This window comes from Anomaloglossus baeobatrachus, chromosome 2, assembly GCF_048569485.1.
Source record: "Anomaloglossus baeobatrachus isolate aAnoBae1 chromosome 2, aAnoBae1.hap1, whole genome shotgun sequence".
In the NCBI taxonomy this organism is placed as follows: Eukaryota; Metazoa; Chordata; class Amphibia; order Anura; family Aromobatidae; genus Anomaloglossus; species Anomaloglossus baeobatrachus.
This window is the reverse complement of record NC_134354.1, coordinates 625,150,405-625,177,460: the sequence shown is the minus strand read 5'-3', so window position 1 is coordinate 625,177,460 and position 27,056 is coordinate 625,150,405. Positions and strand designations below refer to the sequence as shown.

The following is a 27,056-nucleotide window of genomic DNA, read 5'->3' as shown; positions in this document are numbered from 1 at the left end:
GGTCTATTTCAATCCCGTACCCATGACTGAGTCATGGCTGTGGGCGGGACAGGTCCAAGCAAATGCTGCATGAAGTAAATAGCCTGTGGACAAGGCCTGATGACAATGTGAACAGTCACCAACCGCCAAAATCTAGACAGATGGAATACATCCCAATATATATATATATATATATATATATATATATATAATTACTTCAAGTTATGAACCAATTAACCTTTTTAACATATTCTTTTCTAGTTGGTCCCTTCGCGTCCAGCCAATGTTGTACTATCAATTTCATTTGGCACTTGCAATAGCCACTTTACCCACCTCGTTAGCTGGAAGATCCTTCCTAATACACAGAACAGAGGATTTTTTCCAGTATGCACCCCAAACGCTTTGTCTAATCATGCCTACTACTTTATTCCAGGATTTTATTAGTTCTGTGCATGAACACATCATATGCACTATATTTGCGCCTTCCAGGCCACATCTAAGACACTTTGCATCCCCCTCGTCCCAATTTTAAACAAAAATTCTGGTGCCCTGTACACATTGTATATTAGATATAATTGAGAGAGTCTGTGTGCTTCATTGAGAAAGTGGAGGAATTCTTTCCACAATTTCCACCCACTGCCCCTCCTCTATTGGGCCAATCTCCGCTTCCCACCTTTCTTTACTGCGATGACCACCACGTTGAAGGTACGAAGCTCCCAGTTAGCTGAACTACCTTTTGTCTCTATGAAAAGTGGATTCTCCTTTATACCACGACATTCTTGATAAAAATCTGCTGCCATCTACCAGGGTGATGAAGCTGAAACGAGGTTGGACATTGCCGCAAGATAATGATCCCAAACACACAGCCAAGGAAACTCTTAATTGGTTTCAGAGAAAAAAAATAAAGCTGCTAGAGTGGCCCAGCCAATCACCTGATCTGATTCCAGTCGAAAATTTACTAAAGGAAATAAAGCTCAGAGTTTATATTTGGAGCCCACGGAACCTTCAGGATTTGAAGAGTGTTTGTGTGGAAGAATGGGCCAAAATAAAAAATAAGCAATATATGTGACTAGTTTCTCCATACAGAAGGCATGTTGAAACTGTCATAAGCGAAAAAGGCTTTTGTACAAAGTATTAAATAAGTTTCAGCGTGTTCAATACTCTCTCCTTGTGTGATTTCTTATTATTATACATCACTAAATTTATGGCCATCTATGGTTTAATTTCTTTGCCTGTGGGGATAGGAAGGGTTGTTACTGGCATCTGATGAGGTCATGTCAATAGTACTTTTAGGAATATATTTACTTAGAAAATTGGGGACATGTTCAATACTTATTCCACTATATATATATATATATATATATATATATATATATATATATATATATATATATATATATATATATACATATATATATATATATACAGTGCCTACAAGTAGTATTCAACCCCCTGCAGATTTAGCAAGTTTACACATTCGGAATTAGCTTGGCATTGTGACATTTGGACTGTAGTTCAGCCTGGAAGTCTGAAATGCACTGCAGCAAAAAAGAATGTTATTTCTTTTTTTATTTTATTTTTTTTTTAAATTGTGAAAAGTTTATTCAGAGGGTCATTTATTATTCAACCCCCACAAACCACCAGAATTCTGTTTGGTTCCCCTAAAGTATTAAGAAGTATTTCAGGCACAAAGAACAATGAGCTTCACATGTTTGGATTAATTATCTCTTTTTCCAGCCTTTTCTGACTAATTAAGACCCTCCCCAAACTTGTGAACAGCACTCATACTTGGTCAACGTGGGAAAGACAAAGGAGCATTCCAAGGCCATCAGAGACAAGATCGTGGAGGGTCACAAGGCTGGCAAGGGGTACAAAACCCTTTCCAAGGAGTTGGGCCTACCTGTCTCCACTGTTGGGAGCATCATCCGGAAGTAGAAGGCTTATGGAACTACTGTTAGCCTTCCACGGCCTAGACAGCCTTTGAAAGTTTCCACCCGTGCCGAGGCCAGGCTTGTCCGAAGAGTCAAGGCTAACCCAAGGACAACAAGGAAGGAGCTCCGGGAAGATCTCATGGCAGTGGGGACATTGGTTTCAGTCAATACCATAAGTAACGTACTCCACCGCAATGGTCTCCGTTCCAGACGAGCCCGTAAGGTACCATTACTTTCAAAGCGTCATGTCAAGGCTCGTCTACAGTTTGCTCATGATCACTTGGAGGACTCTGAGACAGACTGGTTCAAGGTTCTCTGGTCTGATGAGACCAAGATCGAGATCTTTGGTGCCAACCACACACGTGACGTTTGGAGACTGGATGGCACTGCATACGACCCCAAGAATACCATCCCTACAGTCAAGCATGGTGGTGGCAGCATCATGCTGTGGGGCTGTTTCTCAGCTAAGGGGCCTGGCCATCTGGTCCGCATCCATGGGAAGATGGATAGCACGGCCTACCTGGAAATTTTGGCCAAGAACCTCCGCTCCTCCATCAAGGATCTTAAGGTGGGTCGTCATTTCATCTTCCAACAAGACAACGACCCAAAGCACACAGCCAAGAAAACCAAGGCCTGGTTCAAGAAGGAAAAAATCAAGGTGTTGCAGTGGCCTAGTCAGTCTCCTGACCTTAACCCAATTGAAAACTTGTGGAAGGAGCTCAAGATTAAAGTCCACATGAGACACCCAAAGAACCTAGATAACTTGGAGAAGATCTGCATGGAGGAGTGGGCCAAGATAACTCCAGAGACCTGTGCCGGCCTGATCAGGTCTTATAAAAGACGATTATTAGCTGTAATTGCAAACAAGGGTTATTCCACAAAATATTAAACCTAGGGGTTGAATAATAATTGACCCACACTTTTATGTTGAAAATGTATTAAAATTTAACTGAGCAACATAACTTGTTGGTTTGTAAGATTTATGCATCTGGTAATAAATCCTGCTCTTGTTTGAAGTTTGCAGGCTCTAACTTATTTGCATCTTATCAAACCTGCTAAATCTGCAGGGGGTTGAATACTACTTGTAGGCACTGTGTGTGTGTGTGTGTGTGTGTGTGTGTGTGTATATATATATGTATATATATATATATATATATATATATATGTATATATGTATATATTAGTGTGTGTTTATATGTTCACACAAATCCCTATATCTGTATTCAGATACATCTATGTCTTTCAATAGACATGTACTGAGGTATGGATATGTCTGTAAAATGTATATATTTGGATAACATTTGAGTGGCCCTCATATTTGATTTATGGCCATGATATAAAGACTATCTTCTTAATACTCCCATATGTCCCTGTTTTCCCAGGTCAATCATTTGGCAATATTGTCATCAGAAATGTTAACGTTCTTGCTTGTCTTCATGTAATTGAGATTCCTACTTCTCCTAGTTTAAGAAGGTTAGTGACTCCCAAAAGGAAGCTTTTGCTGGATTTTATAGCCCAAGGAAATTTAAAGAAGGGTTGTCTCCTAGTTTAGGCTGAATTAATTAGAAGTCCCATGTATGTGCCAGATAATGTCGCAGTTTTCAGATTTACATTAGAAGTGCATTGTCTCAGCCTTTCAGTGCTCAAGCAGTGCCATGATAAGAAAAAGGGAAATAAATATTTTTATCTCTATCGAAAGGTAATGGTTAGTCAGTTTTGAAGGGCATGCCAAGAAAAAACTGTGAATATGTTCTTCATTTATATCAAACTGTAACATTTTTATCCTATCTCTCTTGTAAAACAGTCTATACATGTTTAATTCATTTTATTCTTTTGGGGGAAAAAAAATCAGTAGAAGAATGTTACAAAATCCTCATGTCTTGTTTGTCACCCACTATGTTGGAATAAAATATGCTTTTTAACTGAAAGTTATCTTTCAGATTTGTTTTTGCTACACTACAGTTCAAAAGTTTGGGGTCACTCAGACAATTTTGTCTTTTCCATGAAAAATCATACTTTTATTTATCAAATGAGTTGCATAATGAATAGAAAATATAGTCCAGACATTGAAGAGGTTAGAAATAATGATTTTTACTTGAAATAATAATTTTCTCCTTCAAACTTTGCTTTCGTCAAAGAATGCTCCCTTTGCTGCAATTATCGTATTTTTCGGACTATTAGACGCATTTCCCCCCCCCCAAATGTTGGGGCAAAGTGGGGGGTGCGTCTTCTAGTCTGAATGTAGGGCTGCAGGGAATGAGGGTGCTGCGGTGGAGTGGGTCATCGGCAGCATGCACAGGCTGTAGCAGCGCCTGCCGTGACCACGTGGGCCCGCTCATTTCATATGCATGCATCCTCCCGCCCATCATCTCTCAGGGCTGAAGCTGGCGCTGACAGGTGGGTGGGGTGATGGTCGGGGGGTGCGTGCATAATTATCAGCTGGCCTGCGTGATCACCCCTGGCAACTACAGCCTGGTGTGATCATGTGCGGCTATATTCACTGCCTCCCGTGTATCATCATCAGCGCGGGGGCAGTGAATAAGTACAATATACTCACCGGTCATTCCCTGCAGCATCGCGATTTCCTCCTGTCTGCTGGCCCGCTGATGTGTGTGGAGAGCGGTGAGCACAACGATGATGTCATCCCTGTGCTCACCGCTCTCCAGGAGGAGACCAGTGACCGGCTCCACACAGGTCAGCGGCGCTGCTGCTGATACAGACAGGAGGACGAGCGATGTTGCTGGAGTGAGGAAAGGTGAGTATAAATGTTTATTTTTTTTGAGCCACAGGATACAGGGCATATACTAGGATGGGGGTATATAGCAGATGGAGGTTTTTATCAGGATAAGGGTATTTATCAGGATGGTGGTATATAGCAGGATGGGACTATATAGCAGGATGGGACTATATAGCAGGATAGGGGTACATAGCAGGATGGGGGTACATAGCAGGATGGGGGTACATAGCAGGATGAGGTTTTTATCAGGGTGGGGCTGTATAGCAGGATGGGGCTGTATAGCAGGATGGGGCTGTATAGCAGGATGGGGCTGTATAGCAGGATGGGGGTATATAGCAGGATGGAGGTATCTATCAGGATGGGGGTATTTATCAGGATGGGGGCTATACCAGGATGAGGGACATATATAGAAGGATGGGGATCATATACAAGGCAGAAGGATCATTACCAGGATGGATTACCTTAGTAGAGAATTTGAGAACATTACCCCCATAAGTGTCAGCAGCAGATCCTCGCCCCATAACAGTATGTCATGACCATATTTGTTGCTTAAAACTTTATTTTCCTATTTTCCTCCTCTAAAACCAGAGTGCGGGTACCTAGGGATCCAGCAAAAATTGTACATCACAATTTTTTCCCCTTATTATAAAGGACAATCAGGGACTTAAAGAAATATGACAAAAAGAGATTGACGTGGTTTGGGCGTATAAACGCGATAAAAATGGATGTGTTACCGAGGTTCCTGTTCCTGTTTCAGACAATACTCATACAGCTACCGCTAAGTTACTTCTCCAAGATCCGGACAGCCTTGTCTGGGTTTGTCTGGGGGGACAGGAGACCCCGAACAGGAATTAAAACTCTGACCAGACACAAAAGTGACGGGGGGGCGGGGCTCCCAAATTTTCAGTTATATTACAAGGCAGCTATCCTAACGAGATTACTGGACTGGCATTTTCATGGTAATTCGAAACAATGGGTGGTGATTGAACAGGATGTGCTGGGAACTCCCTTACATTTACTTCCATGGTTAGAGAAAGAAAGTAGGATCCAGATAGCGAAAGGAATGGAGTTCACGCGTACAGCGATGGGGATGTGGGATGGAGAGATAAAAAAGGGATCTCTCTCTCTCAGGAGCAGGGCCCACTTACCCCCGTATTTGGTAATAAGAAGTTCCCCCCAGGACTCCACTAACATAGATTCGGGGGATTTACTCGGGCGGATGATACTCGTTTTTGTCACGTGCTCCAGGGACACACCCTACCAACTTATACTTCCATGCAGGCCACAGGGAGAGAGATTTCCTGGATGGAATATATGCAGTTGAAATCTTTCCTCTCGTACCAGGACAGGGAGAGAAGGATGAGGACACCCTCTACTCCTTTTGAGAAAATATTTTTACAGGGGTCATCACCTGGACATGGCATATCACTCATTTATAAAATGCTGAACCAGAGAAATAGGGTGGATAAACCTCACTTTGTCTGTAGGTGGGGAGAGGAACTGGGAAAGGATATTCCAGAGGACGATTGGAGCAGAGCGTACCTGTGGACCCACAAGCTTTCCTTGGCGTGCGCTGCTCAAGAGAAAAGTTATAAAATTCTCACAAGGTGGTACCATTACCCGACTAAATTACATGCTATATTTCCCTCTGTGTCTGATGTGTGCTGGAGGTGTGGCACAGACACAGATACAATGCTACACATATGGTGGAGTTGTACTAAGCTGCAACCCTTTTGGGACTCAGTGTTCTACCTGTACAAAAAGATGAGTGGAGGTGAAATAGAAAAATCCCCCCCAGGTTGCTCTTCTTTCTATGCTCCCAGGAGCTATTAAAACACAAAAAAGGGACATGTTGCGATTTTGCCTGGCGGCTGCCCGTATGATTATCCCACGATTTTGGAAACAGACTAGATGCCCTACGGTGCTGGATTGGTTGGAGGAGATGACAAACCTCCAGAGAATGGAGGAGCTGACAGGAGAACTAAATGGGAACACAGAAAAATTTACTACAGTTTGGAGACCATGGATTATGTTCATGGAGTCCCCAGAGTTTGTGGAGAGTTTGGCGAGCTTTTTGAACTGAGAAACGGTGGCGAGTCTCATTCCCCCCCCTTTTTTCTTTTCTTTTCTTGCTTTCCCCCCTCTCCCCCCTTCTCTCTAATTTCCTCTTCTTTATGCTTGTATCTTTCCTCTTCTTTCTTTCTTTTCTGAACATTAATCTGCATTTTTCTAGTTTCATTTTTTATATGAAAAGATTTATCAATAATTCATAAGACAATAGACACACAAGGAGAATGAGTATATTAGGATACGGGAAGTCAAAAGAAGTGGGAATTCTGACCTATAATTTATAAGTGGTTGTATGGTAATAGCACAAAGATAATTTGAAGAATTCCAAGAAATTTAGTAATGTAACAATTTCTGGATGTTATCCCGACATTGAGAAAATGTTGTTTATGTATTGTAATTGCACAAATGATATGTTTGTATGTTGACAACAGTTTCATCAATAAAACAGATTTGAAATAAAACCAGAGTGCGTCTTATGGTCCGGTGCGTCTTATAGTCTGCAAAATACGGTACAGCTTTGCAGACTTTTGGCATTCTAGCTGTTAATTTGCAGAGGTAATCTGGAGATACTTCACCCCATGCTTCCAGAAGCCCCTCACACAAGTTGGATTGGCTTGATGGGCAATTTTTGCGTACCATACGGTCAAGCTGCTCCCACAACAGCTCAATAGGGTTGAGATCTGGTGACTGGGCTGGCAACTCCATTACAGATAGAATACCAGCTGCCTGCTTCTTCCCTAAACAGTTCATGCATAATTTGGAGGTGTGCTTTGGGTCATTGTCCTGTTGTAGGATGAAATTGGCTCCAATCCAGCGCTGTCCACAGGGTATGGCATGGCGTTGCAAAATGGAGTAATAGCCTTCCTTATTCAAAATCCCTGTATTTTGTACAAATCTTCCATTTTACCAGCACCAAAGCAACCCCAGACCATCACATTACCTCCACCATGCTTGACAGATGGCGTCAGGCACTCTTCCAGCATCTTTTCAGTAGTTCTGGGTCTTCCAAATGTTCTTCTGTGTGATCCAAACACCTCAAACTTCAATTCGTCTGTCCATAGCACTTTTTTCCAATCTTCCTCTGTCCAATGTCTGTGTTCTTTTGTCCATATTAATATTTTCCTTTTATTAGCCAGTCCTTCTAACACAGTTAGCAAACACAATGTACCATTAGAACACTGGAGTGGTGGTTGTTGGAAATGGACCTCTATACACCTATGTAGATATTGCATTAAAAAAACAGACGTTTAAAGCTAGAACAGGCATTTACCACATTAACAATGTATGGAGTGTATTTCTGTTTAAGTTAATGTTCGCTTCATGGAAAAAAAAAAGTGTTTTTCTTTCAAAAATAAGGAAATATCTGTGACCCTAAACTTTTGAACTGTAGTGTATATAATCTGAGAGCAGCATGATGTAGGGTCAGAGACCCTGATTCTAGCATGTCTTGCTTATTGAGCTGCAGTTTTGATAAAATCACTATTTTATCTACTTGAGCTCTATCAGTTCCCTATATGCTGAGTCAGAACCCCACCCACACCACTGATTGACAATTTTCTGTGTATACTGTGCATAGGCAGAATGGGACTTGTCAATGGTGAGGGCAGGGCTATACAGAGATCACGAATATGAATGACCTCATGATAGCAGGTTTATTATTTTCCTAGTGATCAACTTCTGGCAATAAAGTATTTTTTCAAACCTACAGTAAGCAGCCCAGTAAGGCTATGTTCACACACGGGACTTTTGATCAGGTTTTGCAGCGTTTTTTAGCTGCAGATTTGCGTTGGTTTTATGCAAATACATGCTAATAAAACGCTGCTTTTACAGTACCAGCAAAGTCTGAGATTTCTGAAATCTCATACACACACACACACGTCAGGATTCTTTCCTGACTGTTTTGACAAATATCTGCGTTATGGGTCCAGTGTTTAAAGAATGAACATGTCAATTCTCGCAGCATTATTACAGCATTATTGCACCCACAGAGAGCAATGAGGAAATGCCAATACCGCTGTAAAACCTGACTCATAATTTACTCATCCGGTTTTCATTAGGTTTTGCTGGCAAAACCTGATGAAGAGTAGGATGTGACCCCACATGACAGTGCAACACAGAACTTGAAATCGCCCGACACTAAAGTCTGCTGACCTCATAGCCCGCAGATACTTCGATGGATGCAGGTTAACAGCAGTCACTGCCCAATGCCGATCACGTGTGTCCGTGTGCGGGCTGTGTGGTCAGGTGTTCAGATCAGCTGACTCCAGTGCTGGCCGATTACTTGTTCTGTGTCCCGCTGCATCCATCGCAGCTTGTGTGGGCTGTGGAATTCAGCTGAGTTCGGTCGGCACTGGAGTCAGCTGATCTGAACTCAGCTGATCTCACAGCCCGCACATGCTACGATGGATTCATCAGAACACAGAACAAGTAATCGGCCGGCACTGGAGTCAGCTGATCTGATTACTTGTTCTGCTGGCTATGAGGTCAGGAGTTCAGCTGAGTTCAGATCAACTGACTCCAGTGCCGGTCGATTACTTGTTCTGTGTCCCCCTGTATCCATCGCAGCGTGTGCAGGCTGTGGAGTTCAGCTGAGTTCGGCCGGCACTGGAGTCAGCTGATCTGAACTCAGCTGAACTCCTGACCTCACAGCCCGCACACGCTGCGGTGGGTGCAGGGGGACAGAGAACACGTAATCGGCCGGCACTGGAGTCAACTGATCTGAACTCAGCTGAACTCCTGACCTCACAGCCAGGAAAACAAGTAATCAGAGCAGCTGATTCCAGTGCCGGTCAATTACTTGTTCTGTGTCCCGCTGCATCCATCGCAGTGTGTGCGGGCTTTGGAGTTCAGCTGAGTTCAAATCAGCTGACTCCAGTGCCGGCTGATTACTTGTTCCGTGTCCCGCTGCATCCATTGCAGTGGCCAAAAAAAAAACACATTAAAAACGCACCAAAACTGCAGAAGACTGCCTGGAGAATTTCTGCCACAAGATCATGTTTTGGTCAGGAAAAAAATTGCTGCAAAAACGCCCTGTGTAAAAATAGCCTAAGTGACATTTCGCTGGAAGCATAGTCTCTACATTATGTTGCTTTCAGATTAGGTGCCATAAATATGATAACCCATTCCCTTACTTATGTAAGTAAAAAGCTGAATAGATTGCGAAGAATATGTGGGGGATGATTCCCATTCATCACAAATGACAAAATTTGGTCCTTGAAAAAATTGTCTTATGATTTGTGTATTTTTTTTTTCTTAGATCTGTCCTTTTGAATTTGGAAACAGTAGATTTTTTTTATTTAAAAAGGTTTTATAAATTTTGCAAGTAAGACAGAATTGTAAGAATATGATGAAAAGCAGCACTCTGAGATCACGCTGCGATGTTACTGGGCTTAATTAAAGACTGACTTCAGATGTCCCACATTTCCTCTATTCCTATATTCTCAATATGGATGCAACAGTAATGCACACTCCTAGGTAAAAGACTTTCTAGAAAAGACCATTATCTCAGTGCCTAAGGCAGCACCAATTAAAGGGAATCTTTCACCAGGTTTTTGCCACCTAATCTAAAAGCAGCATAACATGGGTGGGGGCAGAGATCCTAATTCCAGCGATGTGTCACTTACTGGGCTGCTTAGTGTAGTTTTGATAAAATCACTATTTTATCAGCAGTAGATTATCATTAGAGGACTAATTGGCATGTTGCCAGGTAGTCCAGCATATTCATGAGCGAGCTCTGTATAAATGACAGCAAACGGCTCAGTAAGGGACACATGACACATCACTGGAATCAGGGTCTCTGTCTCTACATTATGCTGCTCTCGGGGGGAGCAAAAACCTGAAGATTCCCTTTTAAGGACCTCCATATGTACAAACCATAAGGACCTCCTTTATTCCCTTTAAGGACCTCCATAAATATGTACAAATATATCAGAGGGCCATATAGAGATTTCTCCCATGATCTGTTTGTACCAAGGACTATGACAAGAACAAGGGGGCATTCTCTTCGATTGGAGGAAAGAAAATTCCTACATCACCATAGAAGAGGGTTCTTCACGGTAAGAGCAGTGAGGCTCTGGAACTCTCTTCCTGAGGAAGTGGTGATGGCCAACTCACTGAATGAATTTAAGAGAGGAATGGATGCTTTTCTTGATAGCAAAAGTATAGAAGGTTATAAATAGCATAATCTTACAGGTAGACAGAAGAGCGACCAAGATTATTAGAGGAATGGGTGGGCTGCAATACCAAGACAGGTTATTAAACTTGGGGTTATTTAGTTTGGAAAAAAAAAGGCTTAGGGGGGGATCTAATCACAATGTATAAACATATGAGGGGACAGTACAGAGACCTTTCCAAAGATCTCTCTACACCTAGGCATACGACTGGAACACGGGGCATCCGCTACGTCTTGAGGAAAGAAGGTTTAATCATAATCACAGACGAGGATTCTTTACTGTACGAGCAGTGAGACTATGGAGCTCTCTGCCACATGATGTTGTAATGAGTGATTCACTACTAACATTTAAGCAGAGCCTGGACGCCTTTCTTGAAAATATAATATTACCAGTTATGTATATTAGATTTTATGACAGGGTGTTGATCCAGGGAACTAGTCTGATTGCCGTATGTGGAGTCAGGAAGGAATTTTTTTCCCCATTGGAGCTTGTTTGACACATTGGGGGTTTTTTGCCTTCCTCTGGATCAACATGTTAGGCTACGGGTTGAACTAGATGGACTTAGGCGGGCTTTGCACACTACGACATCGCAGCCCGATGCTGCGATGCCGAGTGCGATAGTGCCCGCCCCCGTCGCAGCAGCGATATGTGGTGATAGCTGGCGTAGCGAAAGTTATCGCTACGCCAGCTTCACACACACACTCACCTGCCGTGCGACGTCCCTGTGGCCGGCGACCCGCCTCCTTGTTAAGGGGGCGGGTCGTGCGGCGTCACTGCGACGTCACACGGCAGGCGGCCAATCAGAGCGGAGGGGCGGAGATGAGCAGGATGTAAACATCCTGCCCACCTCCTTCCTTCCGCATATCCTACGGAAGCCGCAGTGAGGCCGGTAGGAGACGTTCCTCGCTCCTGCGACTTCACACACAGCGATGTGTGCAGCCGCAGGAGCGAGGAACAACATCGGACCGTCGCGTCAGCGTAATCATGGATTACGCCGACGCTGCACCGATGATACGATTACGACGCTTTTGCGCTCGTTAATCGTATCATCTAGGCTTTACACACTGCGATGTCGCATGCGATGCCGGAAGTGCGTCATTTTCAATTTGACCCCACCGACATCGCACCTGCGATGTCGCAGTGTGCAAAGTGCCCCTTAGAGTCTCCCTTCAACCTTAAAAACTATGAAACTATATAAAGAAGGGTCAGAGTCAGGGCCAAGGTGCACCTTCATAGAATGCAGCCAGGAGCTGCAGAAGGGGGACTCTTTTGGTTTAATAGGGAAAAATCTGGTGACAGGTTCCCTTTGAGAATGTGACACAGATGCTGATCTATGTAGTTTGCACAAAAAAGTACCCCCCCCCCAAAAAAAAAAAAAAGTTTGACAAGCAGTAGAACCCTTTGTAGCCTTGACCTTTCCACCACCTGGGTGTCCTCTCTTGGTCCAACAGTAATACCAGTATCTAATCATATGTGAACAGCTTGTAGTTGTGTATCCACCTGAAAGCGTTTACACTGCCTATCTGCCTGCATTAATTGCATGTTACCCTTCAGTCATTATTTACCATCTAATTCTCATTCTTTTTTGATGGCCTACACTTTCTCAATTCATACAGCTTTTTGTGGACAATATCTAGTAAAGAAAAGTAGATTTGATTCACTTTTAGGTCAAGAATCTCTGCTTTCCCTTCTTTTCCAGATGACAACAAATTCACAGAAGCTATTTCCGTTCTCCTATCGTGGATAGAGAGAGGAGAAGTGAATCGAAGGACGGCAAACCAGTTCTACTCTATGGTCCAGTCAGCAAACAGTCATGTTCGACGATTGATGAATGAGAAGGCAGTACATGAGGACAAAATGGAAGAAGCCAAGGAAATCTATAAAACGGAGCTCCTTGGAGTTCTTACTCAATGTAAGTACCTCTTTTGTTTCTCTTCTAAATTTTGGGGTAAGTAATTGTAATTAACTTGGGCCCACGTCAAGATGGACGACTGAATTAAGGTACGTGATATTTTTGTAAGAGTCTTGACCAAGTGACATTCAAATGATGTGCATTACTTTCACCGAACGTAACTATATCGTAGCCAAATGGGCTTGACCATTAGTTAGAATCACTCATTTATAGGGCGATGTCGTAGATGGTTATATAAAGGAGTACAATGTATAGGGATATGTCGTACATAGTTATATATAGAAGAGTACAATGAAACATCATTAAAAAAACGATTCAAGGGTCCAAGCAAGTGCCTTCACTCCCTTGCCAACAAAATCAGATGTCTTAGAAGATCAGGAAAGTTTTTGACTTTGCCTCCTCAAAATTCAAGCAGAGCGAAATAGATTGGTAACTAGGTTGTTGGATTGTTGTTTCTATGCTGAAAATTTTAAACAATTCTTGTACTTAAAAGCTTACCATTGCTTTTAGTATGGATTTTTTTTTCCCTGTGAATTTTAGTAATTGTTTGCGTGCTCGCTCTTAAAAAGGTAAAGATCTTATGAACTACATTCACATGGCCTTGAACGGTCTAATAGCAGAGTTTTAATTTCCCAGCTGACGTTAGATCAATATAATAATGCTGTGAATGCAATTTCTGAAACAAGCTTTTAGATGCTCTGCTTTTACATTAATAAGACTAAAAAGCATCTGACTGTCGGTATAAAGTAGTTTGAGGGCTCTATTGATTTATAAGTCTCCCTCTGAAGTAGACGATATATATCACATTGCAGTATCGTGCTGTAGAAAATGAGCTTTGGCATTAGAACAAATTAGACTTGGGTTCTTCAGCTCGTGGCGTAGTATCGTTTTAGGTCTCTTACTTTTATGTAATAAAGTTGGTTTGAAGTTTTTGGTTGTTAGATGTGACCATTAAACACTAAGGGGTACTTTGCACGTTGCGACATCGCTACTGCGATATCGTCGGGGTCAAATCGAAAGTGACGCACATCCGGCGCCGGTAATGACGTCACAACGTGTAAAGCCTAGATGCACTGATAAACGATCGCAAAAGCGTCATAAATCGGTGATCTGTGTAGCATCGGACTTTTTTATAATGTCGCACCAATAGGAGATACGATGTTGTTCCTCGTTCCTGTGGCAGCACACATCGCTGTGTGTGAAGCCGCAGGAGCGAGGAACATCTCCTTACCTGCCTCCACCGGCTATGCGGAAGGAAGGAGGTGGGCGGGATGTTTACGTCCCGCTCATCTCCGCCCCTCCGCTTCTATTGGCCGCCTACCGTGTGACGTCGCTGTGACGCCGCACGACCCACCCCCTTAGGAAGGAGGCGGGTCGCCTGCCAGAGCGACGTCGCAGGGCAGGTAAGTCCGTGTGAAGCTGCCGTAGCGATAATGTTCGCTACGGCAGCTATCACAAGATATCGCATCTGCAACGGGGGCAGGTACTATCACGCTCTGCATCGCTAGCATCGGCTAGCGATGTCGCAGTGTGCAAAGTACCCCTAAAATTTGAAGAGAAAACAGTGTTTTCTATTTTTAGAGAGTCCACTAAGAAGATGAGATGGAAACATCGTATTATACAAACATGTGCAAATAGCATAAAAATCACATAAAAAAATACATAAAGTTAAAGGGTCTAAGTGAACCGTTATGTTATGACAGTTTCATGAAATCTGAAGGTGACATTGCGGAGTACAGCAGGCTTTTAATAGTATAACAACAGTAAAAGTGTCCAGGAAATGGTTTTGGCTTCATCTCAGTAATTTGAGGACTCTGGGAAATAGGCATAAAATATTCCAGCTGGTCACTTCATGCAATGACACAATTGTCTTGGGATGTCTTTAAATCAATTTATTATGTTTTCTTAGAGATGTTAAAAGTAGTTGTAAAAGTTTAGGGCACTCAGTAATGTGATGAGAGTGTCTCAGGAGCACATAAAAGCTGTTTGGACCCTTGCGAACATCTATGAATTTCTTAATTGTAGTGTAGGGCAGGGGTAGCACAATAGCTCAGTGGTTAGCAATGTAGCCTAGGGTCTTGGGTTTAAATCCCATCAAGGACAACATCTGCAAGAAATGTTTTCTCCACGAATTTGTGTGGGTTTCCTCCCATGTTCCATAGACATACTGTTGGGGAATTCAGATTGTGAGCCCCAATGGGGAAATTGATAATGATGTTTGTAAAGCAGTGTGGAATTTAATGGTGGTTTATAAACGAGTAAAATAATTCTAGCTAGCTCTTAGTTTCCTTCCTCAGAAATATACCTGATGTGCATATAATTTGAATAGTAATGTAAGTGCAACAAATCGTACATCATTGTTAAAGATTGCCTTTAAACAGCGTGTCCACCAATGTATGTCCACGTTTCTATTTGTGTTCATTGCTAGGGTTCCAGGTGTCACCAGAGTAGAAATAAAAAAAAACCCCATTATTGAACAAACCCATCTTTTATAGGTGTACCAGATTATGAAGGCTACCTTACTCTCTTGAAAAGTGAAGATTTTGGTAAGGTCATCACAATGAAGGCTATTTTAGCTGTTCAAATGCCTAGAAGATGGATATTTTTGTTCTCTTCAGGTCAGTTGGTGAACCTCCCTTGAGCTACACGATGCAAGCTTCAACCAAGAGTGGGAATGTTAAGATTCCAATGGGAACAAACTAACTGAGCCAGAACAGATCAAGGAAAGATGGAAAGAAGACACTGAGAACCTCTACAAAAATGACTTGGTGTTAAGGGAAGAAACGGACATTGGAAATGATAGCGAACTGAATATCTTAAAAGACAATCGATACTGTGATAAAGCTTCTCTCAAAAAACAAAGCTGTCTTAAGCAGCAGTTGAAATCATCATACGACTGTCAATAAATATGGGAAACTGGTAAATGGCCCATGGACTGAACAAAATCAGTGTTTGTTTCTAATCCAAAGAAGGGAGATGCTACCGACTGTGGAAACCATCAGACTATTGTGCTCATATCTCATGCCAGCAAAATACTACTGAAGATCCTACAAAGATGGCTGCAGCCTCACTTTGACAAAGAGCTACCAGAGGAGCAAGCAAGATTCTGAAAAGGCAGAGGAACAAGAGATGTAATTGCTAATATTAGATGGATAATGGAAAAGGCCAAAGAATATAACAAGGTGCTCTATTTTTGCATCATCGACTACAGCAAAGTCTTTGACTGTGTTGATCAACAGAAACTTTGGAATAATATAAAGGCTGTGGGTGTGCAGAACCATCTGATCAGCCTCATTAGGAACCTTTACATCAACCAAAAAGCAACAGTTCAAATGGAAAACGGTGACACGGAACATTCAAAGTAGAGCGTGGTGTCAGACAAGGGTGCATCCTGTCACCATTTCTCTTCAATTTATATGCAGAAGCTATTTCAGGAAGGCTGGACTTGCCGAAAAAGAAGGAATCAAATTTGTAGACGAATCATCAACAGTCTTAAACACGCATACGATACAACACTGATAGCAACAAGCATAGATGTAATGAATACTTCGGAGTGTCAAGATGGAAAGCTCAATCATGGGACTCCTACACAATACCATCAAAAGAAAGATACTGACTACTGCAAGGTACGACTGGGGCACATTTGAGATGGACAGTGGCAAGCTGGAAGTTGTAAAAGATTTCAACCTACTTGGATGAATGATTCCTCAATGCAGCGACAACACCGGAAGTCAATAGGAAAATAGCTATGGGTAAATTAACAATGAAGTCACTGGGTAAGGTCCTCAAATTGAGGATCATTTCACTGCTGATGAAGATACGGCTTATACTTAGTCTGGTCTTTTCTGTACTCTCATATGGATGTAAAACCTGCACAATAAAAAAAACAAGACAGAAAAAGAATCAGCGTCTTGGAAATGTGGTGCTCAAAAAGGCTTTTCTCTATACCATGGATAGCAAAGAGAACAAGCAAATCAAATTTAAAACAAATCAAGCCAGACTTGTCACTCGAAGCACGTATCACCAAGCTACAACTTGCCTACTTTGGACACATCATACAAAGAGAACAATCACTGGGACATCATGGTCGTAAAAGTGGAAGGAACAAGGCAAAGATCAAGACCAGCAACCAGATGGCTTGATACTGTCAAGATAATGGCAGAGAAGACCCTAGTGGACCTATCTAGGCTTACACGAGATTGATCTTCATACAGAGCGTTTATCCATCAAGTTGCCATGGCTTGAAATTGAGCTGAAGGCCGTTAAAATTTTTTTTTTATTAGATTTATTCTTATTGCACATATACTGGAACGAGGGATAAGATGCAGCAATGATGTTACCTATGTTGTCTATTTACACTTCTTAGAAAAAGAGACATCATTTATTTTTTTGGGAATAGCTATGGCAAAGTTAAAGGAAACCTGACAGGTCTTCCATGCCCTCCCTCTCACCCACCAACATTTATATATTTACTACTTAATACCCTGTCTATGGAACCCTTTTTCCTGGCTGACATCTAAACATATATTGAAAAAAGCTCTTTGCATATGTAAATTACCCGTTTGACTAGTCAATGAAGCATTAGTTTCACCAGACTAGTTGGCTCTTATCTCCAGCTCCCTACTAATCCTGCGTGTGGCTTTCATCACTAATATTATTGAGCCTCTGAAGCCAGATGCATGTATCCCAGCTTCAGAAAAGCACACTGCGCATGCCCGAAAGTAAAATAACCATCTTCTTCACTTTCGGAAATGTGCAGTGCTTCTCTGAAGGAGGGAAGGGTACACCCAACTTCAGAGGCGCAATGATGTGAAATCACCATCATCTTCACTTTCGGATATGCGCAATGCTTCTCTGAAGTAGGGAAGGGTACACCCGACTTCAGAGGTGCAATGATGTTAGTGAAGAAAGCCACCTCCATGCACCAGATTTGCAGGAAGCCGGTGATGAGGGTCGACTAGTCAGGGGAAGCTAACACTCCATAGACTAGTCAAAGGACTCATGTACTGTACATGGCAAAAAAGGACTTTATAAAGAAAGTTTCATTATGTGTCTAGGTGTCAGGCAGTATAAAGTGCTCATTAGGCAGGGTATTTAGTAATAAACATATAAATTCTGGGAGGGCATGGGGGAATATATAATATATTTAAAAAAAAATTAATTCCCACAAATAGTTGACAATGCTGCCAAATCAGATGATAGCATTTATATTTCAAGGACTCTGTGATCAATAAGTGTTATTCTAATAAAATGTGACTGAAGAAATCACAGATACTATCAGCTCCTTGACTGGAGTAGTAGTTCCATAATTAAGTGAAAGGATGCTTCAACTTAATCTTAAATGTTTGTTCTACGAATAAACCTGATTAAAGGCAGGAAAATGATGCTGTGTAAAAATGACCTGAAACCATCAATCTCAAAGTCCTAGGAATTTGCATTAATTCCAGAATCAAATTATTCATCTCAGTTTGCCTTGTCTGTTCTGCAAAATAATATTTAGATATTTTGATCCTCGCCCTGGAGACAGGCTGTTCTGCTCATTCTGAATTGTACTTTGAGAGAAAAAAGGCATTTACTCTTCTGAAATAAAATGCCTCAACTTGGTCATAAAAATAAAAAATGAAAATGGATATGGCTATATTGAGAGGTCACTAACAGACCATAGCTTGGATTTATCGGTCTACACAACTGGCCTTAAAGGAATTGCGTGGGTATATAATTTTAAGGACCCATGCTTGATGTATGAAATTCGTGGGAGTTTAAAACCGTGCACAACTACCGTATTTATTGCTTTATAAGACACACCCCCATATTTGGTGAAGGAAAAGAGAATTTTTTTTTAATAAATGGGGTCCGTCTTACAATGCCAGTGTCCGTTTAACAAATCATATAGGATATGTGTCCCTCATAGCCCCCTTAATCTGGATATGGCCCACTTATATTGAATATAGCCCCCTTGTGCTGGCACACTTTCCCCAGTGATGCCACATGTGCCCTATGGCTGGCACACGTCCCCTATGGCTGGCACACGTCCCCTATGGCTAGCACACATCCCCTATTGCTGGCACACGGCCCCCTGTGGCTGGCACACTGCCCCTATTGCTGCCTGTGGCCCCCTGTGGCTGGCACACTGCCCCTATTGCTGCCCGTGGCCCCCTGTGGCTGGCACACTGCCCCTATTGCTGCCCATGGCCCCTTGTGGCTGGCACACGGCCCCTATTCCTGCCCATGGCCCCTATTGCTGCCCATGGCCCCCTGTGGCTGGCACACGGCCCCTATTGCTGCCCATGGCCCCCTGTGGCTGGCACACGGCCCCTATTGCTGCCCATTGCCCCCTGTTGCTTGCAAACCGCCTCTTTTGCTGCCCATGGCCCCCTGTGGCCGGCGCATTGCCCCTATTGCTGCCCATGACCCCCTGTGGCTGGCACACGGCCCCTATTGCTGCCTATGGCCCCCTGTGGCTGCCACACGGCCCCTATTGCTGCCCATGGCCCCCTGTGGCTGGCACACAGCCCCTATTGCTGCCCATGGCCCTCTCTGGCTGGCACACGGCCCCTATTGCTGCCCTTGGCCCCCTGTGGCTAGCACACGGCCCCTATTGCTGCCCATGGACCCCTGTGGCTGGCACACAGCCCCTATTGCTGCCCATGGCCCCCTGTGGCTGGCACATGGCCCCTATTGCTGCCCTTGGCCCCCTGTGGCTGGCACACATCCCCTATTGCTGCCCATGGCCCCTGTGGATGGCACACATCACCCTGTGTTTGATATGGCCCCTATGCTGCTGCTTATAGTAAAAGAAACTCTTTCATTACCTTTTCCAGTGCTGTCCTCCCTCATGTCTCCCTCTGTGTTGCTGAGCTCGTGCACTTCCTGGTTCTCTGTGCCGGTCATGTGATCGGCACAGCAGAGTGACATCTCTGCGTGCATGATCACAGCGGCAGGAGAGAGACACCGGGGAGACACGCTGGAGGAGGTAAGTAAAGAGCTTTTTATTTTACTATGGGCAGCAGCATGGGGGCCATATCTAACACAGAGGGGGCATGTGCCATCAAAGGGGAGCACAGGCACATATAATATGCGCCGCTCCCCCAGCCCGTCACCATGGTGCGGTTTCAGCACCATGGTGATGGACAGCGGCAGTGCATATTATATGAGCGGGAGCAGGAGATCTCCCGCTGCAGCCTTCACCAGCCTCTACCAGCCTTCCTCAGCCTCCAGCACCGCTCCAGAGCTTCCCCCACCTCCCCTGGACCCTGCAGTATATAATCCGTATATTCGGATTATAAGACTCACCCCCTACTTTTCCACCAAAATTTGGGGGAACAAAAATGCGTCTTATAAAGCGAAAAATGCGGTAGTTGGATCAGCTTTTATTAGCTCCTTGAACGGAACTGAGCAGCAGAGCTCTGCTTAGTGTGTAACAGCCGCTGCCAAGTTCTACAGATCAGCGGTTATTCAAATGCTGGTTGTCTTAAGACATATGCCATGCAACCACTTTAGGGAGGCCATACGGATCAGATAGAAGCAGTTTGATGGGTGAATAATTGTTAAATGATCGTGTGATAAACAATCAGTCGCAGCAGCCATACATGTTCAATAGCACTGGGTAAAAGGCAAACAGTCTTTTTTTTTTTTTTTTTTTAAATGTTCTAGGAATATTTTTGGCACACTCTTTTCAGGACAATGTTTTTGGCAGATTATATTTTGAGCATGTCCAACTGCTTTTCAAGCAATGACATTCTATTGGTTGGCTAAAACAATAGATTGGGGTTAAAGTTTACCCATTAAAAGTTGAAATTATCTGTTTTGATCAAGTGTAACCTGTGTATGCCCAATGTTTTACTTTCCTATTAAAGAAATCTAAATCGCCAACTAAATTCTTAGCTAGAATACTCTGAAGTCCTAAACCTACAAGAAATGCACTTAATGTGAACTAGATAAACTTTAGCAAGTTCTTAAATTCTTAGCTAGTCTTTCCTTCTTCCAAACCATAATTTCAATTTGTGTCCTTTGTCTTCTTTCTACATTACCTGCGCAAGGCAGAGCATCTTATAGACGCCTCCGAGGCCTGCCTGCTCTCCCCAAACTATACCACTACTACCAACAATATGGCAACATTTTTAGTTCATTTTGTGCTTTCTGAAGCTTTCATCCCAAGATATATATTTTTTAAATCTGGTATGAAGTGGAAGTAGGAGATTTATTTTTTGGGGACACAGAATTTCCGAAAGGTTTTCTAGCCTAAGTAAGCAAGGGAAATGAATAGCGATGAGAGTGCACTACCATGCGCCGGTGCTCAGTACTCGTAAATCTTAATGAGCAGTTGGACACTCGAGACTGGTGCGACACATGTATCGAGTATAATGGAAGTCAATGGGGAACTGGAGCATTTTTCCTGAAGATTTCTCTGAAATTGCTTGAGTTCCCCTTTGACTTCCATTATACTCAAGTACATGAGTCGAGGCCGTCTGAGCTCCAATAGCTCATTACGAAACCTGAGCAATATGAATCAATAATTCTCCATCAGTCAATTAAAAAAATGCCTCATCTGCCATTTACAATAACAAAAGATTGACAACTTGGTGTATAATTTACTCAACATGTACCAACAAGCTTAATCACAGAACCGTTGTCCACAAAGTATTGTGATAGCATTATAGATCACAATGTATATAGGTCTATATTCTATGCTACACCTCAAATTTTGGCCAATTCTGGTAGCACGTATTGGTATATAAGTTGAGGTCTCACTTGTTTTTTTTATATGCAACAAATTGCTTTTTTAAATGTATTAGTACTTAAATGAAAAATGTAAATTCAGATAGTTTCGCTTCCCAGAAAGCTCATATGTATCTCTCAAGTAGAAGCTGATGGTTTGAACTGCATATGACAGGAATAAATTACGGAAATACATCATGTTCCAGGGGTCAAACACTGCTAAATTATTTGCTGTGTTTTAATATCGTGCTTTGATAATGCTGTTAAGCAGTCTCCTAAACATGTCCTCTCTGGGAGGCAAATGATCATTTTGTGCCCATTAGATGATGGTTTACTGCCTGCAATTTCCCAGACAAGAGCCTCCCTTGAATACATGATTACCACATAGCGTATACCTAGATCTTCAGCTCTCACCTAGCGCAGCCTGTCTGTTAGGTGCAGCAAATGGAAATGAGGCAAGTGAGACATCTGCATAGCATGCACACAGTCCTTCAGAAATGTTACAGCAAGATTCATTAGGTCTCTACCAGTCAGGAAATTGCTAATTGTCTATTCGGTTAAGTACTTAAACGTTAAAACATATTGGAAAGTTTAAATACCATTCACATTCAGAAAAATGGTGGGACGTGTTCCTGTGTTAATGAGAAATCTGTTCTGTGTACCAAGGACTTTTGCCGTCTGCTCCATGCAGCTGTTCTTTTTCGACAGCCCTGGAGGGAATTAACATACATGTCTGCTATCATGTAGGTCATCGTTCTGCAGTGCTAGCCTCGAAGAAATGTACGTTTCTAGATTTTAGCCACAATTTGTTTTAAATATAACTAAAAATAGAACCATTGTGTCAAGTTTTGTTTTTTTTGTTTTTTTTTAAAGCAATCAATCTCAAGATACAGAATTTTTTAGAGTTTGCAGTTTTGTCATAGATATTAACGCCTATAAACAAAATGATCAGCTTTGAATAGTATTCTTGTAAATCTGTCCTATTCCATACTGAAGAGAAAAAGAAAGGTACATCTGATGTACGTATGAAGACCTGGAGATTATGTGTAATGTCAATAGAAGTCCTGCTTACTCAGCAAAATTTTTCAGACTGACAATAGATGATCTGAGGATTCAATGGGCACTTTTATCAGTGGCATTTTGAATTTCCAATTGTGTGAACTACAAATAAAAGTGTTTGGTTTTTTTTTTGTTGTTTTTTTTTGGGGTGGGGGATGGGGCGTTGACGTTTGACAGTCCAATCATTGAAGTTTGGTAGGGGCCCATGAAGAAAGGTTGGATTGTACATTATGATGAGATATTGGACTGCACAAGGCCCATCCACTGTTCTTGGACAGGGGCCCTGCCCTCTTCTGTATTTCTGCTAGTACACTGACTTATTATCATAGTGTCTTGTAAATGAGCAGATTGTGATCATGGTTGGCCATTGTGTATAGACCTTTTAAAGTCATGGTCCTAGTCATGGACAACCCCTTCTCGTTCCCCATGTTCAGCCACATTGAAATAGAAAAAGCTTATACTCTCCTTGCCGGTGCCGTTCCAGCGCAGTGTTAGTACTCGTGCTCCCGGGGGTCATGAAAGGATGTGACGTCATGTGAGCCCCACTCCCTATCACCGCTGACTTCCCTCTTCCTGCCTTTCGACGTAGGAGATAATCAACTAGAAGTGAGAGCTGCTGTAGCTCTCACTTCCTGCTGATTACTCATATGGTTGAAGACAAGGAGAAGTAAGCTGGCGGTGATCAGGCTTAGAGCTCTGCATGAGGTCTGCTCCCTTGATGCTTCTTTCGAGTATCCTAACATACACTGGGATTCTCAAACAAAGCATCATCAGACTTGAAGTAAGGAAAGAAAAATCAATAGTTAGTGTAGGTACTCCAGGGTAGGGAATTTTTAATGTATATTATAAATATTAGATAGGGGCAATAAATATATAGGGATTTAGATTAATATTTTTACAGTTTTTGAACCACGGCTTTAAGATTAAACTACAATGAGTGGTATATGCTCACATTTCCAGGTTTTTTGTTGTTTTTTTGTACATCTTATTTTTATTTCACATTAATTTCTTTTAATACTGAGAAAATGTACAAGCTATAAGTTCAGGATAACACTGGTTGAGTTTGAGATCAGCTTATTACATTAGACATTAAAAAGTAACACATTTGTGACACTTTGAGCCTGAGTGATGGAAAGCTTTAAATGGCTAGGCTAGCCCTAATTTTTATGACTGTTTTAAGCATTTTATCAGACAGAATTTTGGAACTTCTATTACATCAGACAAAAGTAGCGCATTTCAGACATATTCTAGTTGAATGTCTGCAGAGAATTAAAGAAACAATTTTTCTAATGACGGCAAATGCTGTCAATGTTATAATATGGAAAGTACTGATTAAATGAATGTCACTACACTTGACTCTTATTAATTAATGAGACTTTCTTCTGTAACTAATCACTGTTTAGAAGATTTTGATGTGAAGTGTTTAAGTGTATGTAAATGAAAGTATTGGACGCTTGAGCGACAGTATCAACAATAAGACCATGTAAGTACAAAAGACACATGCTTTGGGTGATTATGGATGAAGTTTAGATGCTTGATCCATAGGACCCGCATGCGTCTTTATTTTGCCTTCTATGGAATGACCACAACATAAATTGCTTGTCTTGTTTGACTTCCTTGTTCACTGAAGTTGAGCAGATTGTGGCCGTTTTCAACGCTTCCTCCAGACAAAAAGCATGGGACCATTTCTCCAAAGCCCAGCGCAAGAATATTGACATTTGGCGGAAGCACTGTGAGGTGGGTGTCTTTGTTACCATTATATCCATCGCTTTCATCATTCACTAAGTGAACATTTCTGGGTGAATGAGGAGTGTTTGATTCAATAGGAAATGAAGGTGGGTTTAAGGCATTTAATGCTCTGCACATTATCTTGACATGTTGGATGACGACATGAAGACCCAGTAACTTGAACTTCTGTGGAGCAACAGGTTTGTGAGACCAGCATAAAGCCTTTTACTGTATGCCTGAGACCGGATGCTAATGCAAAAGTCAATGATGTTATGATAAAGTTCTGTATGATAACAATACAAACATATGCAGATTCTTAAAAGTGCAATCTCGCCTTTTTTTATTGCTTTTTTTTTTCTTTCAAAATCAATACTTTTTATTATTTTTCCCACCATAGACTATACAAAAATATTAAGCGACCAAGGTGGTGTCTTTCAATCTCTAAAATCATAACATATGTACATTGCTACCACAATTTAGGGGCATGACACTATTATAGCTTTGCCCTATATTGTGATGTTGTAAAGCATCTTCCAAACAAGAACGGCATCCAATAATTTGATATTCAAGACGATTTCTTCGAATACTTTATCTAGGGGCTTTTTGTTTTATACTTTTATTGTACCTCACCCCACACCCCATTGGTGAGTCTGCAACTTTTTATGCATGTTTATTATGGTTATTGCATATGTTTTTCTCTCTAGTGTTTCATCTGCATATGTCTGTGAATGCATGTGGTTTAATTAGCCGTCACGTTAACAAATTTGAGTGTATTTCGTTATACGCTTTACTTTTTACGGTCACCCAGTTTCCATTTCTTGTTCAGCAACTGCTTTAACTTTGAACCCGAATTTTAACAAGTAAGTACGTCTTTTAATTTTGTTAAATTGTTTTTACATTTAACCTCCATGATGTTTTGGGTTTTTTTAATTTCCTTTTTTGAACACGCATAGAATTCAGTTGACTATCTTTTCTTGAAGGATTTACAATCTCCAGTATGTGCCTTCACTTGATCAATTGGGCTCCTCAACAGCTTGCAGAATAGGCACTGTGCAGGGTACTGTTAGGGTTCACATGGTTCAGATTTATAGGGGAAGCTTCTGTAGATTTTCAGTGAAAGCGGAGAAAAAAAACACATTGGTTTAAAATTTGTACTTGACGCTTTTTTGCTGTAGATCCGCAAGTAATTTGCCGCATAATCTGCAGCTCTTGTATTTGATTGCAGGATTTAACTTTGAAAGCTGGAGGTGCAAATCCACCACAAATTGATGCTTCAACACAAGTCAATTTCTGCAGCAAGTAGATGGCCTATGTGAACATTTCATCCCCTGCCTTGTACTGTATTCCACTTTAAAATTTCCCACTGTAGGTTTGCTAGAAAAAAAAAAGTCTGCAGTATTTTCTTAATTTAGGAGTTCATCCTAATTGGACTTCTATGCAGGATTCTGCATACACGTAAAAAGGAGTGGCACCATGTGGAAAATCTGCCATAGAACAGGCGCCCCGTGATTGCTTGAAGATATTACAGCCAGGTCTACATAGATCCTAGCAATATTCATTTGCCCAAAGATAATCTTAAAGGGGTGGGCTGAAGATAATAGGAATTTTCACTTAAACCCCTATCTATTTCATGCTCTAATCTAAGCTACCTTCTAGTACACTTGTATTGAAAATTCCCTAGTTACACAAACTACTATTACATTTTTTTGTTTCTAGTTCTTGTCTGATGACGATTCATTTGAGAATCCCAGTGCATGCTGGGATACTCACACAAAGTGTCGTCATGGGGCAGTGACTGCTGCCTCTGCCCCTTCACTTAAATGAAGCATCATCATGACGCTTGTTTCATGGGCCGGTCTGTCCCTCTGTGTCTCTCCCTGCTCTGTGCCTCTCCCTGCTCTGTGCCATCTGTCCCTGCTGTGTCTGTCCTTCCCTGCACTTGTTATCTGTTCAGTTCTGTAATCATCTGCAGGTAAAAGAGCGGTGTCTATACCCGGCATTCAAGAGACCAGTGACATCACCAGCAGGGGAGGTGTTAGTCTCCTGCATGCCAGGTACAGACACCTCTGTGATTACTGTTCTGAGCCTATAACAGTGCTTGACTGTGCAGGGAGGGACAGAGACAGCAGGGAGGGACAGAGACAGCAGGGAGGGACAGAGACAGCAGGGAGGGACAGAGACAGCAGGGAGGGACAGAGACAGCAGGGAGGGACAGAGACAGCAAGGAGGGACAGAGACAGCAGGGAGGGACAGAGACAGCAGGGAGGGACAGAGACAGCAAGGAGGGACAGAGACAGCAGGCTTCTTTTCCAGGGAGGAGGGTGGGTAGAGTCTTCATTTGAGTATGTTAGCATGCACTGGGATTCTCAAACGAATAGTCTTCAGACAGGAACTAAAAAATTAGAATAGTAGTTTGTATATTTAGGGAACTGTACGGATTTTTTGATACAAGTATATAAGATATGGCTTAAATTCTAGCATTAAATTGATAGAGCTTTATGTGACATTTTTTTTTGCCTTCGGACCATCCCTTTACAGTGTAGAGAATATTTGTAGTTTGTGGACTTATCCATGCTAACCAGAATTAAAACACATGGTGCAGATTTATCCATCTCAATGCAACAATAAGCTGTCTTTCATGACTTGCAGCATATTTATTACGTGTTTTCAACACTTTTTGACCTTTGTCTACAAGTGTGGAAAGGGCTCAGTTTCTGACCTCTCTCCACACACAGTATGTTATATAACCT

At 42.1% G+C, this 27,056-nt stretch overlaps 1 protein-coding gene across 4 annotated transcripts in view; it reads left to right on the top strand.

Moving 5' to 3' along the window:
- Positions 1 to 27,056, top strand: part of ENOX1 (ecto-NOX disulfide-thiol exchanger 1) — an 899,109-nt gene that overhangs the window by 692,575 nt on the left and 179,478 nt on the right. For all 4 annotated transcript variants that reach the window (XM_075336870.1, XM_075336871.1, XM_075336868.1 and 1 more), the window contains 2 exons: positions 12,589 to 12,801; positions 24,209 to 24,315. In XM_075336870.1, the coding sequence (XP_075192985.1) occupies positions 12,589 to 12,801; positions 24,209 to 24,315 (320 nt within the window). The remainder of the gene's footprint in view (positions 1 to 12,588; positions 12,802 to 24,208; positions 24,316 to 27,056) is intronic.